General features: G+C 34.4%; 1 protein-coding gene across 1 annotated transcript in view; it reads right to left on the bottom strand.

Moving 5' to 3' along the window:
• GPR158 (G protein-coupled receptor 158) overlaps positions 1-18,318 on the bottom strand; it is a 423,375-nt gene that overhangs the window by 279,881 nt on the left and 125,176 nt on the right. The window contains exon 3 of the mRNA XM_037510729.2: positions 2,355-2,457. Within this exon, the coding sequence (XP_037366626.1) occupies positions 2,355-2,457 (103 nt within the window). The remainder of the gene's footprint in view (positions 1-2,354; positions 2,458-18,318) is intronic.

Genomic DNA, 18,318 nt, shown 5'->3' with positions numbered 1-18,318 from the left:
TACAATGCCTAGATTTACATACCTAGATTTACATACCTAGATTTAATTTGAGACCATACCTAGATTTACAATGATAAAATAAGTGAATTTTATCTCTGAGGTGATACTTTTCAGTTCTCTATATTCCATTCTCCCTATCAGGCAACTAATTCCTCCTATTGCCTCTAGCTCTCAAGTATTCTTCCTATTGACTTTCTCATGACAGCACCAGTTAATACAGACTTTTGCAATTCCATATTCCTTCTGATCCATGTAGAATTCTTTCTCCAAAAGTTCTAATTTAAAAAAAAAACTAGTTATCTTATTATAATGAAATATGTGAGATAAAATGTTAATGACCAATGATGCTTAAGGATTATCCCCTTATCACTGATGTTGTTGCATTTGCTGTGTACATGCGGTATGGATGGCATAGTCATTCACTTAACTAATATATGAATAATTACTATAGACCATAAACTGTACCAGCAGTTTTACATGTCATCTCAATCCAGGGGTCTTCAATGCCTCTTTACCTTTAGCCCCAGGACAACATATGGTGATTCCTTACTTTATAAATACCTCCTCAAGGACATATGGAAGCAACTGCCATATGGGAGAACATATGGAAGCACTGGCCTAGATATTATGATTAAAACTCTTAATATATTTAAACATGGAGACATGCAATATACATTCTAGTAATAAACAAAAATGTTCTATAAATGCTTGATTAGTCACTGGTCAGATAGTGGCACCCCTTCTTTAAGACAATGAAAGACTAATGTTGGATTTTCATGCTTTCTGACAAGGTCATCAGGAAAGATATTTTTGTTTTGTGAGCACTTTACTGACTTTATAACAGGTAGCTAGCTTTTTGCTCCACCATTGATGAAGGTCAGCTGGGTTAAGTATGTACTGAGGTCAAAGCTGTATCACAGCTATGCCCAAATATAGATCATCTTTGTGAAACTGTGGCCTCTTTAACATGCTGCAGTGTGTAACCAACATAAGAAGTTAGACTTTATGAAGAGAAGCGGTCTTTTCTTAGAGAGAGTAGGTCCAGTGAAAAACACTGGCTTTTAAAATAAGGAAGAAAGTAGGAGTGTGCAAATTAAATAAAGATAAGTTGTTAAAGGTTAACTAGTTTCTCCTGATGGTGTTATAAGCAAATGGCATAGTCATTCTCTGGTTCTACAATATTTAGATATTTTATTTCAGTCACAGAGTGGGAGCTGAGAACAAATGTGGGTAAACCAGATACAAAATACCTTCAAAAACATAAGCTAAAACCTATTCCCTAATCCTTCAGAGTTGAATCATATGTTATGTCTGGACGATAAAAGTGAAGAATGCCAAATTAGTTCTGTAATTCCCATGGTTTGGTACACATATACACAAGGAAAAACATTGGCATCCTAAAAATGTGTCATCATCATTAGTACTGTAACAGCTTTTTATTGCTGCAAAATAAATTACTAGAAGCTGGAATCACCTATTTATTATATTCAGGTTTCTGTTGATCAGAAGAAACTAGGTTCTCTTCTCAGGGTCTCACACAACTGAAATCAATCTTTTATCCATGCTGTTTTCTCACATGGAGCTTAAGGTCCTCTTCCAAGTATATTTAGGCTGTTGGAAGAATATAGTTCCTTCCAGTTGTAGAACTGAAGTCCCTGTTTTTGTATCGGCCACTGTTAGTTCTTTGCTCTTAGAGGTCATTCTCAGGACCAAGGTAGTGTACTTTTTCAAAGCCAGTATTGGAAATCAGAATCTCTCTCCAGATTGCTACTATGTGAAGGAATTCTTATTTAATGTATTCATATGAGTGACTGTACCATCATCTTTACCCCAAAACATAGTCTACGCAAGGAACTGACTACCTCATTGTAGTCACAAATCCCATTCACACTTATGAGGAGACTGTACGGCACACGTGGGAGCAGAATCTTGGAGGTCATCTTGGGATTATGCTTACAACAACTGTTACTCAGATAATTCTTTATGCAGCTTAGAAAATTAATATATTAAATAAATTTAAACTAAAATATATAGGTAAACTAGCAAATTAGTTTTAGACACTTTCTGTAGGAACAGCTTCCATAACTAAATCCCAACTGGTCACACTGAGTAGCTACAATATTTTCAGGCTTTCAAAATGTATTGAAAACTAAAATATACCTAAAATAAACATAATTTTTGTGGTGCTCCAGATTATTGTAGATGACAAGTCAAAGCAGAAACTCCTTAAGTGATGAGAGAATGCCAAACAGTGAGATTTAAACCACATAACAAGATTAAAAGAAAATATAATAACTAATGATGGTAGATACTATGTGCACTCAGATATACGCACAGAAGCAAAGGGAACTTACTCTGAAAGTTGTTCACTGAGAAGACTCGAGGATGATAGAATCCTGCTTTGCAAATGCACTGATAGGCTCCAAGCACAAATCCCAGTCCTTTAATTGGCATACACTACGAAAAAGAAAAGACAGCATTATAGTAGATCATAGTTCACTTCACAATACATAGATCCAAAGATATCTATCACTGTAAATGGTGACAGAATGAACACAGTTTTTCAGAAAATAACATATTCCTCTTTTTTCAATTTTTATTTTAGGTTTAGCATTTTTGAGAAGTAGTAAATTAAGTTTCCCTTCTAAATATATGTTATTACAGCTATAGTTGTCAGACTTCTTTAACTCATTCAATTATCACAGGGAATAGTTACTAGACAATAGTTTTTTCTTGCAATGCCTCACATATCATCTTAATGCTTTAAGAGATATTTCCAAAGCCTATAAGAAGATTTTAAAGGTGAGTGTATACTAAGTATTTCTATCAAAGCAAATATAGGAGGCCCATGTATGAATCAAGCTTTTGTGAATCAAATTCATTGCAGGAACAAAATAACATAAATTGATGGAATAACAAAACAAAATTTAAAATGCAAATTGCAAAAGAACAAAATAAATTAATGATCTCAAGACTTTATTTAATATCTATTTCATAAATGTTTTACATGTACATAAAAAGCAATGATTAATTTCCAAAATATGTCATACCAACAGATGTCATAGACAACTCCCAAAAACTGAATCTTAAGGATATCAACCCCAGCAGAATTCAGTTTAATAAACTTCATGTCTGCTATATCCAATTACATAAGCACATAATAACTTCTATTAAAATACAAACAGTACATCAATGAACAGTGTTTTGAGTTTTTTATGCTTAGTTTTATTTTCTCTATTTCTTTTATTTTGAGTTACCAGTTGTCATATTTTAATTGCAAAGATGGACTTACTTCTAGAAATGTCTTAACCTTCTAAATTATGGTTTTAATTGCCTGTATACCTGGAAACTAGACTACTGAGTTTGACGAGCTAGAGCACATGAGATAATAGACAGCAAACTATTAGCATGTAAGGTAATAAATAGTTAATAATTACTGTTTATTACATGTCAGACACTGTTCTAAGGGCTGTATAAGTATTAACACACTTTATCCTATATCAATTCTATCATCATCTCTTATCTTAAAGATGAAAAAAAAAAAGAGGCACAGATTGCTAACTTAATTTATCCAAAGCTACACAATTAATAACTAACTGGCAGAGCCAGGCTTCCATCTCAGGGTTCTGATTCCATACAGTAATGACTATTCTCCCCAAAGCATGGATACACAGTATTATTTTATGAACAGAAACAGATGCTACTGCCTGGTCACTTTGAACTCTATACTTATTGTTTCAAGACCTTTATTTTTACATTTTACATTTTTCTCAGCTTTGGGCAACAGTCCAACTAGATCAGCTTGCTGGATTATTAAGCTTCAAAAAAGTGAAGGTCATTAATTTTAAAATACGTAAAAAATGTATTTTTAAGATAGGGAGTTAATTCCTGTATCATTTACATATTAAAAAAAAATAGTCTCCCTTCCCAACTCAGAGTAACTTAATCCAGATTTTAAAAAACAAATCTTCATTTTTGGGTATGCAAATGGCGTGTATCTTTTCTATTTGAAGTCCTCAAAACAGAACATTCTCTAGGTCTAGGAGAAGCATGAGACCAGTTCACAGAACCTAAATCCCAAACTAAATTTAGCAAGCACAACAAAGGAAAGCAGGCAGTCTGGGTTGTCGCTTCTTTCTCTTTGGAGGAAAAGCATGGCTCTGCTCTGGTTGACAGAAGACTTCTATCACTCCAGAAAGGACTCCAGCTTTAATGAATTTACTGAACCTTGTTCAAAAAGCAGATGGCAACACTGCAGAGGCATACAAACTGAAAGGTTTGACACTAGTGAGATGAAGTAGAAATTAGGTCTTCCAGCTTATTGCAAAGAGATAGCAGCTTTTACTTTTCTTTTACTCTCTTCTAGTCACATTGTGAAGAAATACTGTAAAATGTTGAATCTGTTAACTTGGGAGTGGTTCGGGAGGACCTGGCACTAAAACAAGTTAATTATACTAATATCTAATATCTAGTGGCTCTTCTCCACAACTATTTGCAAGTTTATTAAAACAAAAAGAAAATGCTTAAACAGAGAAAAATCTAAAAGGCCTCCAGGCAATGATAGGGTACACATCACTCACATATTTCATCAAACAATCTTCAAGGAAACAAGAATTCATGAATAACAAATAATGCAGTGTTTCACCAGGGAGGAAAAGAACTACATTTTGTCTTTATTATTTTATTCATTAGCTGCTACAACCTGGTTTTAAAAGCATGATGGACCGGACAGGATGGCACAGTGGGGAGTGAGGGAATGTTTTCTTTTATGATATAGTTGCAGTTAAAAAAGAATTTTTCCATTATTAACTTTTGAAATGTTCTTGCTACATTCAGTAGAGTCAGATTTCACAAAAGAGGGTGAAATGATACAAATACCACATGTGGCATAGACATATGACAAGTCTACAAAGGCAAGATACTTTTTGGTGGGGGGAGGAGAGGACAGAAAATGATGTGGGGAAATGGATTATATTTCAGGATTGTATTTCAGGATTATTTCAGGATTATATTTCATTGAGTAGACCATCCTACATAAATTTACCCAAAGACCTGACAAATTAAATTTTTAATATATTCAAAACTTTTAAAAAAATGAAACACTTCCCTCCATCAAGCCACAAACTCACTGTGATGAGCCTATGTTCTGTGTTTGGTACCCTGTGCATCTTATGGTGATAGTTCATAAGTTCTGAGCATTTCCTTCATTCTTGACCTAATTTAGCCCTTGCTTAGGAGTCCCATTGTACATTATTGGCTACAGCAATGAGAGGAACAAAGTCATGATCTAGACCTCAGGGAGTTTATAGCCCACAAACACAAAAGTGAAGTCAGAGTTGCAGATGGTGCTGTACCCTGTTTAACAACTAAAAGGCCTCATGCATGTTTGGCTCTATTTGGACACAGGGTCTTTAAGAAGTAATTAAGGTTAAATAAGGGTGAGACCTTCATCCTTATAAAGATTAGTGTCCTTATAAGAAGAGATATAAGAGAGCTTGACCTCCTGCTTTCCATGTGCACATTTAGAGCAGAGACCGTGTGAGGACATAGAAGGCAGCTGTCTAATGACCAGGAAGGGAATTCTCAATAGAAAATAAATCTGGCACCTTGAGTTTGAAGTTCTGGCTTACAGAACCAAGAGAAATAATTTTTGTTTTTGTAACCCTAGCAAACTAACACTTGTTTCAGTGCTGAGAGCAAAAATTATCTACAACTGTAAATGCAGCTTTGGCACTGACTAACGAATAGAAGATGGAACAATTTTGAGGTACATACAAGAAAAGGCCTAGATTGTCATAAAGAGATTGGTCAAGGTCTACCCTGTGGACCCAGTAGGCAGAGCATCCAACCAAAGAGACTTGTTTTCGAGCCTTAAGATCTAATACAACTTTCCTTTCTAAGCTTTCGACTTGCTGGAGGCTTATCACCTCTTTCTTCCTTCCAATTTCTCCCTTTTGAAATAAGAATAAGTATCTATCCTATACTTGTGTCACTACTCTAGAAAGTTTTCAGAAAGGAAGACAGAGGAATATTTGATTGACCTGAAATACAAATAAATAAGAAAAAAGATATAAAACAGATGTTAGATTTAATTAACTATAGCAATAATTATATGTGTATGTATACACACACTTGAAAAAGATACTTCAAAGAAAACATCAAGATTGCCAAAATGGATTAAGCAAACTAAAAAAACTGCTAACAAGAGATATATTTTGAATGAAAAGGCATAGAAATATTCTAGATAAAAGAACAGGAAACATAGGACTTTATGTGGGGATCTACCAGAAGCAAATTCTAGAACAAGGATTTGAATACAAATTGTTTATTGAGGAGGTAATTCCAGGTAACTGGAGAAAAGGAGTAAGGAAATAGGAAAAGGAAGACAATAAATGATCTTTCAACTGAGAGAGTTGCTTTTCTGTAACTGGGACTTTACCTTAGAATTAGTCACCTTAGAATAAGAGCTAAAGCTTTAACTGGCAATGTAAGGGTTAATGACGATGTGAAATAAGTAAAATACTCATATGAGGGGAGGTATAAATTGATACAATCTCTTTAGAAATGAATTTGGCATTACTTATTAAATCTGAAAATAACATATTCTATTAACCAGCTATTTCAATCCTGGATTTATAACCAACTGAAAGATATCTAAACATGCCCGCAAAAGACATGCAAAAATGCTCCACTGTTTGTAGGGGGTTGGGGAGGAGGAGAAGAGGGATTAGGGTCAGAAAAAGGGGGTGGTAATTGTATGGGGAATATAACCAAAATGAAAATGCATATAAAAATGAATGCAAAAATGAAAATGATATGAGAATTATATAAAATAAAATAATTCATTTAAAAAATGTTCCGCTGTTTGCAACAAGCCCAAACTATTAAAAAGGCAAATGTTCATCTAAAGTAGAGAAATTATGCTCTATACAACAAAGTAATATATAGCAATGAGAGTAAACAAAGCACAGCTATATACAATAACATGGATTAATCTCTCAATCTCACAAACCACGTTGAACAAAATAAGTCACAATTACCTTATCATTCTATTTGAATAATTCTTGAAAACAGTCCAATGTGATATGTAGTATTAGAAATGACAGTGTATGAATTTGGGAAAAACAGTGAGGAGATGACTAGATAGAGCTTCAAGAAGGCTTTGTAAAATGCTGGTAATGTTTTTTCTCTTGAGCTGAGTGGTAATTAGGTGTGCTTTCTTAGGAACAAGTCATTATACTATATATTTACGGTTTTATACATTTATGCAATATTTTTCTTTTAATAAAAACATAAAAATTCCAAACTCCTGCTTCCTTCATCCCAAATATTTTAGTTATCTTCTCTTTCACCAATCACCAAAATACTATTTGATTTGTGTTTCTAATTTATCTGAAACAATCAGAACATTTTGTTCATTCCATTTTTGCTGACAGAGAAAGGAATCTACATACACTGATACTAAAGACGGAAACCCTGGACATTAAAAGTAATTATATAAAAAATTATGTAAAACTCAGAATGTGTTCGCTTGTACTCAGCACTTGGCTGCCTTTCAAGTATTTAGAATCTGAATTTGCATTTCCCCAGTGAAATTGGAGAGGGTTTTCAATAGTAATTAGCAAATCAGCTAAAGAATAAAGGGCAGAGGGTTAAACCAAAAGCCAAGAACTACACTGCCTATTAAATGCTAAATCAAAACTAAATGCTATATTCTCAAGAGGCACTGAGTTTTTCTTTTATTATGAAGAAAAATAAAATATTATTTATCACTTACAAAGAAAATCACTTTAATTGGTATAATTGCTATCACTCTCAGTTGAAAAGCATGCAAGATTTTAAAGCAATTTTATCTTATTCTAGAAACAAATTTCAAGATGTAGAAATGTTCTTAGCTCACTATTGAATCACATAAGATTTTATTATTAAAAAATAGAAGTCTTAATTAAATATATGACATATAGTTACTTTAGGAATATAAAGTATTTTAGGAGCATAAACTTTTATATATGCCCTTAAAATATTGGTTATAAATTCTTTATCATTAAAGCGTAACATTCCAAGTCCTGCGTACACTCACTAAAGTAACACAACTTTAGTATGCCTTGCCTTATTTATTACTCTAACCCTAATTCTGACCAACAAAAAACATTTAGAAAGAAGCATAAATTTTAGGGGAATGTACTTACAACATTTTTGCATTCCTGTTATCTGTGAGAGGGAAGTCAACCATAATTTACATGTACCTTAGACTTCAAGAAGATATATTTTTTTAACAACAAAAATTACCAATAAAACATACATAGTAGGAAAGAAAGACAGGGACAATGAGAAGCTTTCAAAAGTGCCATTTTGACCACAGAATTAGGAATAAAACCCTTTAAGGAACACAAGCGGTAAGAAACACTAGTCCTAAGAATTTGAAATTTTTAAGTACCCTAATTTTCTTTTCAAAGAAATCTACAAATGGAGAATCAGGACTATACATAGAAGGCATACATAGGAACCTCAGCAAAGAATTTCACATGATTTTTAAATTAAAATTTTTTTTAATTCATGGAAAAACGGAAGAAAGATGTGAAGATGTTACTGAATAAGGATTTTAATTAATAGAAGGAAATTTATTCTAGTGTATTCCACAGTCTCTTTTGGCATTCCTTTCTTTACTGTATGGGGGGAGGGGGGGAAGAGAGGAAAATTTTCAGTCAAACTATCTCTGCAGCATTTTGTATGTAGCAAATCCCACGGAATTTGAAAACTATTAGGACTAATAAATTCAGCAAGAACCACAACCCTGAGGAAAAAAAATCCATTTATAATGGCATCAAAAAATCAAATACTTAGGAATAAATTTAGTAAAAGTATAAAATCAAAGACCATTGTTTAAAAAAATTAAGGAAGACTTAACTAACCAGAAATATATCTCATATCACTATTTGCAACACTTATTATCCTTAAGATAACAAAAGTATACAAATTGATCTACATGTCAGTGCAATCCCTATGAAAATCCCAATTGCATTTTTTTGCAGAATTGACAAGCTGACCTTAAAAATCATAATGAAATTCAATAGGCCCAGAACAGTCAGACAGTCTTGAAAAATGAACAAAATTAGAAAATCAACACTTTACAATTTCTACAAAGTTGCAATAATCATGATAGTGTGGTACAGGATATAAACAGGCATACAGATTAATGAAATGAAGAGCCAAGAAACAATGAATTACATTATAGTCAATTGATTAGGGTACTAATAAAATTTAATGGGGAAGGAATGACCTTTTTGATAAATAATACAATGATAACTGAAGAGTCACCTACAGAAGAGAGAGGTTACATACCTACCTCACATCATATCCAAAAATTAACTTAAAATGAACCAAAGACCTAAACGTAATAACTAAAATTATAAAACTTTAAAAGAAAACATGGGGTAAATCTTCAAAAACTTGGATTTGGAAACTTATCCTTAAGATATGACACCTAAAGGATGAAGGACAAAAGGAAAAATAAATTGGACTTCATCAAAATTAAAATCTTGTGCTTCAAAAAACAAACAAAATAGAAGTGAAAAGACAACTCACAGAATGGGATAAAATGTTTGCAAAGCATATGTTTGATAAGGAAATTTTATTCATACTATAGAAGAAATCTAGCAACTCAACAATAAAAAAAAAATCCAATGCAAATAGGGGCAAAGAATTTGATTATACATTTCTCTAAGAAGATATATAATAGGTGTGAATAAACACATGAAAAGATGATCAACATCATTAGCAGAAATGCAAATCAAAACCATAATGAGATACCACCTCAAACCTAGTAGGATAACTTTAATCAAAAAGGCATACATAGTAAGTGTTAATGATGATGTGGATAAACTGGAACACTGATATCTAAAAAGTGGAAATGTAAAATGGTAAAGTAGCTATTGGGAAAAATTTGGGATTACTCAAAATTTTAAACATATCATCCATTAATTACACTTCTAAGTATAGGCCCAAGATAATTGAAAATATTCAAACAGAAACTTGTACACAAATGTTCATAGCAGTATTATTCATAATAGCTAAAAAATATAAATAATACAGATGTCCATCACCTGAAGAATGGGTAAACAAAATGGGATATATAGCCACATGGTAGAATACTATTCAGTCATAAAAAAGGAACAGAATACTAATACATGCTATACAACAGGTGTCTTCTAAGGAATGGAACTAGACATAAAAGGCCACATATTATATGGTATGATTTATATGAAATAGACACATCCACAAAGATAGAAAATTAGTAGTTCCAAAGGTTGGGGAGAACAGTGAATGGGGTGTGACTGCTAATGGGTGACAGGGTTTTCTTTTATAGTGACAGATGTTACAGAATTAGATAGTAATGATAGGTTTACAACTCTATGAGTATAACAAAAACCATTAGGTTACACATTTTAAGAAAATAAAAGTAAACCTTAAAGAAAGGAAATATTAAAAGAATAAACTGGTGGCATTATACAAGTTAGACTTGAGAAACCAGAAATATTCAGGTCAGATAAAAGTAAAAATTCACTGAAGACATGAACACTCTAAAGCACTTTAAAATTATACAGAGCTATTAATATCTGTATTATGCAGAAATATTAATATATTTTCTAATCATCATCAAGGGTGTTACATAAATAAGTCAAAAACAGCTCTTGGATATTGGCCCTAAATTATACTTCTTTACATCGGGTTCATTGTTAATTCAAAGCCCACCAGAGTCAAACTCAAATTTTCCTACAACCAATCTCAATAAATATTGTTTAAGTAAACATACTTTTAGTCACTTAGAACATTCCTACTTTTCATACCTTGCAAAAACTGCATCCAACGCTAGCCATAGTTAAGATAAACCCTTGAGCTATAAAAAAATCCCTGGCTGATGTTGCCTTTTGGAAGGCAACATTTGAACCAAAGGGTCCCATCCTGCTGATAAGCAAATCACATAGACACATATGCCCTCCTCCAATTCCCCTTAGGAATTCTCTTGATTTATCCCATTTTGAGATAAATCAAGCCCTGATGATGCTGGATGATCTGTTTTAAGAGTCCAAGAGCCACCCCAAAATAGTTGCATGTTCCTGCGACCTAATGTCATGTTTATTTTCCAAAACCCTGTAGTTCACTAAAAAAGGGTTACTTTTTTTGATTGAAATCCTATTTTGACTATGAAAGAACAGCTAATAATAAGATGGTCAAACACAAAAAAGTGCTGAGTTCTCTACAAGTATTTTTATTTTTAACCACTTATCAAAGATGTTTTAAAAATAAATAAAAACTGGGCCTCCCCGGTTGTGCAGCAGGTTGACTACAGCACTGTGAAGCTGTCTCCAGCCTCTGTAGCACAGGTTCCATTATCTGCTGGCTAGGGAGAAACCCACATGGTACGGCAGACCTCTCCTGGCTCGCCCCTGCTCCCCTCAGCAGTGTATTTCAGTCAGTCTGCCTGTTCTGTTCCCCGCTCTGTCTCTGGTGAATCCTTTCACCCCTGCGCCTCTGGCCTGTACCTCAGCTCTTGTATACATAAATAAAATCTTTAAAAATAATAAAAAATAAAATAAAAACAAAAATAAATAAATAAAAACTAATAGGTCTAGAAGAATGTTGACATAGCACCCAACCTACTTTTTAAATTCTAGGAAATAATCCATGGCCAAAATTTTTTGCTAGTTCGGACTGGTAATTTCACTAGTTTATCCAAATAATTCAATTTAAATATAGTCAACAAGTAGTTTTCCTATAGGAAAATGAGAAAGATCCAATAACTGAAAATGACAATGATTTTTCTTGATGTTTGTCACAGAAAGGAAGCATAACTCCTCAATTATTCTTAAAAGTTGCTATAAAGTTAAATTTCATGGAAAAAAATGAAGTGGTGATAACTCAAGATTGATATTGGAGTTCCAGTGAAATAGGTTAACTGCATCTTATAAGTCTAAATAAATCCTGTGAGTCTATTAAGTAAAGTCAGCCACATGTTAATTAGTTAGATTGATTTTTTCCTTATATAAGAGAGTGAATTAAAAATTTGAGATTAGGAAGGGGGAGCAACAATGATCATGATGATTATTTTTTAGTAAAACAATTGCTAAATACTTCCTATATATCTTAACATGAGAATAACAATATGAAAAAATTCAATTATTTATATAAATATATAACTACTGATAATACTCTAGGTAGAGCGTTGGTCCTGGAAATTAAAGAGAGTTCAGAGATTTTTCACAAATACAAGCACTTTACTATTAAATTAATATTTGTTTATAGACCCAAGAAGATTAAGAACATTGGGAAATCACCACAGAAACACTTTTGAGTGTCCCTGCAGAGGAAAATTGTGACTCAGTAGCAAGGAGAAGATCCTTTCCCAATTCCACAATCATGTAGCAAGCCTTAACGTGAGCAAGGAGGTAGATATTCAAAGTTTATACTTTATTTTTAGGTTTCTGCTTTCCAACTTTTATTGTAAACATATCAGTAATGGAAAACCTTAAGTGATTTTAAAAAACAGAAAACTAGGCCTTTGTTTTGTGCTAGATTCAATAGGTAGGCTAAAGCCACCTTACAAAAAGTCTGGTGTTGGAAATAATTCATCATTGTAAAGCAGTTTTTAAATACCAACTGCCACACAGATATTAAATAATAAGCTTAAGTATTACAAAAATTAACTATTAATAAAAAAGTGGATTTTCTCAGAGAACAAAGTACTCCACAGCAGAAGTCTATTTTCTGTAAATTGTAGATAGCTGTAATCATTACTGCTCTTACAAAATTTAACAAGGTTGTTTAACTGGAGAAATAATGGTTATTATCACAGCAATAATAATGAGGACATGAAGAAATACAAGCAAAGCAGTAGAAGATTAGCTTATAAACAACCACTTATATTACCTCATCTTTTCAGCATTGTATATATCATTGTTTTATTTGACCTATTTGATTTCTACCAATTTTTGAGCACATATTTAATTCTGTTATATTCTTAAAATGGTCATGTTCATACTAAGAAACTTCAGAAAGAATCAGGAACACAATAGATAGAATTGATGTATATTCTACTTCCTTAAATACCTAAAACATGGGTCAGATGCATTAGATACCAATAAATGAAATTCAATGGCTTGTTAACACACTGTGAAATTATGTCATTAGTTAGTTTTACACTCTTAGAAATGGAATGTATCTCCAGAACCTGTGCCTTTAATATGGGACAAGCATAGCTAATACTAGGGTAGGCTTATAAGATTGTGTAATTTGAGCCTTTGATATTCAGGTAAGCTCTGATGATTCAAAAGAGAGAAGCAACCAATCAGCAAAGGCACATTTGCTTTTTTTTTTTTTTAAGATTTATTTATTTATTTTTATGCAAGAGCTGGGATATAGGCCAGAGGCGCAGGAGGGTGAGAGGATTCACCAGAAGCAGAGCAGGGAACAGAAGAGGCAGATGACAGAAATACACTGCTGAGGGGAGCAGCGGGCGCGACAGGAGCGGTCTGCCATGACATGTGGGATTCTCACCGGCCAGTCAGCTGGCCAGCTGGGATTGAACCCACACTGCAGAGGCTGCAGACAGATTCACAGTGCTGCCCTCAACCCGCTGCACCACCGGGGAGGCCCTGCTTTTAATTCTTAATACTAGATACTACTAACTTATATTAATATGAACATTAAAAACTATATACTCTATAGAAAAGTTTTCAAGAAATAAAGATATTATTTTAAAGAAAGAAAGACCACAAAGAAATATCCTAGAATTTAAATTTTGCATATATTTCTGTCTGCTTAGTTTTATTTATTTATTTATACAAGCACTGGGTACAGTCAGAAGCATGGGAGGGTGAGAGAATTCACCAGAGCCAGAGTGGGGAGCAGAGCAGGCAGAAGGACCGAAGTACACTGCTGAGGGAAGCAGCGGGCGGTAGGAGAGGTCTGTGAGCCATGTGGGACCCTCCTCCAGTGGCCGGGGAGCAGCTGGGGATCAAACCAGCACTGCAAAGGCTGCAGGCAGCTTCGCAACCCAGCTCTCAACCGCTGCACCACCAGGGAAGCCCTCTGTCTGCTTAGTTTTAATTGCTACCACAGATTTGCTTTTTTTATCTGACACAATTCAAGAACTGTCCTACTTAGTTGCAGGACATCAGTGAGCTTGCTGTGAACCTGGCAGTGTTAGTTTTCTTAAACTAAACTAATGGCCTAACTTTACTGCTATATTTCAATAGAATAATTGTCAAAATTTTTAATGATCAGTATGAAATGAATACCAAGCAATCAGAACAAATGCTGTCCATGGTGCTACAGAGTGGTCCTAGAGGCCTTCTGAAGATCGAGAAGTCCTCTGTTAGTTGGAGAGGTCCAGAGGTTTTTGATGGAGGGGCCAGTACTGAGATGAGAGGAAGAAGTAGGTATATGACTAGTTCTGAGCAAGAGCTGTTTACCCAGTATTTACAAACAAAACAAACATAAACATTGGCATGGAAGCTTTGATCTGCAAGGGCAGGGTGCCACCCTAAACTGAAACTATTTCCATCTTATTCAAATAAAAAAAGGAAATGCAAGTACAGAAGAGAGGCAATGATAATAGCTACTCCTCTGTCCCTTGCCCTTTTACACACACACACACACACACACACACACACACAGCTCCTCAGGACAGTTTCACATGAAAATAAAGTTGTTTACTTGGTACCACTGCCACCCACTGCCTTCTGCTGAAACTGTCACACAGATTGGCTTAACCTCCCTTCCTTGTCTGTCTTAGTTGGAAACTTTGTAAAGGGGTCGTGTTTTTTTTATTTCAAATGTAGATACCCTAATTGAAACATGAAAAACAAAGTTTTAAACAGAATTCCAAGAATAGTTTATCCTCACAGACATTTCTGGTGCTTGGGAAGATTTAGAGGAAGAACGCAGGTAGGAGGCCAGTCTCTCTCAGTAAGTAAACACCCGTTTAGTCTCCTCAAATCTGCATAGTGTCACCTTTACTGTGAAAATTCCCAATCTCACCTGCAGAGTTGACTATTTTCTCTTAGCGTTTTGGTTCCATTTCTATTCTAAGTCTTATAGTACTCACTTAAAATTTTTTATCTATAGACATATTTAAATATGAAAGCATATTTGCCAGTATCTGGCAACCAGGTATCTGTTGAATGAGTTGAGTGAATGAAGGAAATTCAAGTCCAGGAAATAAAAATACTATAAGGAGTATATGTATATTATAAACATTTTTATTTATTTTTATTAACTTATTCTTTTTAATTGAGGTAACATTAGGAGCCTTCCCATCAGGTAATACCATAGTACCACAGTAGAGTACCCACCACCAAATCACCCAGAGGCTACACACACACACACACACACACACACACACACACACACACACACACACGCATTTGGTACAAATCAGGAAGACTGAGATCCCTACACCTTCGTTACATCATAATTACAGTATTATCTGATCTGTTCTTATCACCCTCTACCCCCTCCCCTCATTAATTCTTGGTTTAAACGGGATGAGGAAAGAAAGGCAGACAAATCCTAGCAAAGGTATAGGAGAGGTCACCAAGTGACACCACTCAATAGCATTCAGATCGAATACTAAAACAATTGTCTATCTCCAAGACAACTAATTCATAGGAAACATTTACAAATTAAGAATCTTAAGCTTCCCTGTCAATACACTCCAACCTGAAGTAAGAAAAGCTTCCATTCCTTCAAGTTCCCTACCATCCTTACTTCTAATTCTGGCCCTAATCCTTCTAAAATTGGTATACAAAGTTTGTCAAAGGGCCAGGTGAAGAAAAAGATGTTGTAGTTCTACAAATAGTGCCTTTAGTACCATGTTCACATGTAAAGGGCAGGCTAGGGAGAAGTAGGGGAAAAAACTGCAATTTAGAGGAATTTTGACCGATTTAGATAAGAAATGCTATTAATGTATATTAACTGGAGAAGAGGGTCTAAGGGTCATTTTAATAATTTCCCCTATAACCTGTTTCCAACTATTACCCTGTCAACACTTTATGACATTACTCCCTTTTATTTAAAAATACTGAATCTTATCAAAAAGTAGCAATTTCTGGATGTCCATAATACATAAACATTGATAGACGAGACCATTCTTCCGTGTTCTACTGATTTTTGCAATTTAGGATCATTCCATAAGAGAAAACCTAATTTAATTCATCATTTTGTCAAGCAGGTATGGCTGTAGTTTACTAACTAAAGGTAGAAATTCAGCCCCTATCACCATATTATTATTCCACAGCTCAACTTTATTTGCAGTTTTTACTGTTACCTGCTACCAGGATCATCTTTGTAACAAGAGTCATACTACTACTACAAAGTAGGCAAGACAGATTTCTTGGTACTATTCCACTAGAAAATTTCCAAATGAGGTTGGCAAGTACAATTTTCCTTTAGACTTACCAGAAAATATCACCAGCTTGACTTTACTGTACAGTGGAGCAGAGTCCCTTCTGTGGGCTAACAATGTCCTCAAAGACATTCACATCCGAGTTACCAAAATCTGTAAATGTATTCCCTGATGATATAATAAAGGAGATTTTGTGGGTATCACTAAGTTAATGATTTTGAGATGGGGAGTTTATCCTAGATAATACAAATGAATATAATCAACAGAGTCCTTGTAAGGAGACAAAAGGCAGTGTCCCTGTGAAATGCAGAGCCCCTAATCCTCTCTTCCATGTTGCCCCCACTATTATCATTATCAACACCTAGCTTTTTTGGTGGGGCCTGCTGGACTAAAGTCTTTTGTACTGATGTTTATTGGCTCCTATTGTAGTATCTGCATGCTGTCTTCTTCCATGCTTCATGGTTGTAGTTGAACTCTGTTATTCTATTCCCTAAATTATTCTATTAAAAAATCATTCTCCCAGATTTTTTCTATTATCTTACTAGTATTATTCTTCAAGATTATGATATATAATGGCGAGGTTGTATCATTTTAGTGTTATAAATGAGTAGACAGGCCTCCTTATTTTAGTGTTATAAATGAGTAGATATCATTTTAGTGTTATAAATGGTGGCCTGGAGGTTAAGTCTCAGCACTAGCACTGCTACGGCCTGAGTTTGATCCCCGGCCAGGGAGATGACCCACATATGGCACAGCAGACCTCTCCTGTCTCGCCCACTGCTCCCCTTTAAAGTGTATTTCAATAAATCTGTCTGATCTGCTTCCCACTCTATCTCTGGTGAATCCTCTCAGCCCCCGCACCTCTGGCCTACACCCCAGATCTTCTATGTAAAAATGAAGATTAAAAAAAAAGGAGTAGACAGTCTGACTCCTGAGAATCTTGGGTAAACCTATTGTCTTTTTGAATATTCTGTTTATGTTAAAGACACAAATGCATGATGATGAGAAAAATTTATAAAGACTCTTCATATTGTTACTACAAATATTATCCAGAAATGTTATCTGGGGATGGAAGGAAGGAAGGGGGGGTGGAAGGAAATCAGTTATATCACATTATATTTGTTCATATACTGGACAAACACAAGTTTATGTACCTATCAATAAAGTATTATAGTTTTATAGATACAGGTTACAATATTAATGACTGGAGCCACAAATAGTACACTGGTGTCCAAAGTTAATGGGGATAATGCTTTTGGCTCTACCTAACATTCCATGTTGCCAAGGATAGAAACTGAGCACTTATCTTCTTTGGTGAATTTCAAAGCAGATTGTTACTGGAATGCACAAGTAATGAGCCTATATATACCCACAAAAGGTCTTCTTCAATCCAGTATTCATGCCATCTTCCTATTGGTAGGAGTGTCCAGATTTCAAGTTAGATAATTGGGAGACTAGGATGTGTTCTATAAAAGGGAATTTCAGTTATAGATCTCTTCATGTCATCTGAAACTTAGAAGAATGGAAGTTTGCATTCTGAAATCATTCTCACTGAATTAAAGTGGAGATTATGAATATAAAACTGATATCCCTTCATATCTGATCAGCAAATCTTTCACATCTTTGCTTTCCAATATTTTAATGACATATTTATATTTATAATTTATGAAAACACAAATGGCTATCTTTCAGTATTACTGAAAACATGACTATTTTCCAGACAGTTTTAGGATTCACCTGGAGGGTATTCCTGCTGCCTGATTTCACAAGAAATCACAATAACACAGCTTATTTAACTTTTGTTCTACAAAAGAAGTCAAAAATCTTGTCATAAGCCTTGCCACACAGTAAGATGGGCAAGAGAAAGGCCTCCATCAGAGAAAAACTTAGCATATCTCCCACTGATCAGCCAG

The sequence above is a fragment of the Talpa occidentalis genome, unplaced genomic scaffold (assembly GCF_014898055.3).
Source record: "Talpa occidentalis isolate TD23 unplaced genomic scaffold, MPIMG_talOcc4v2.1 talOcc4.14, whole genome shotgun sequence".
Classification (NCBI taxonomy): Eukaryota; Metazoa; Chordata; class Mammalia; order Eulipotyphla; family Talpidae; genus Talpa; species Talpa occidentalis.
This window is presented reverse-complemented; position numbering and strand designations above follow the sequence as displayed.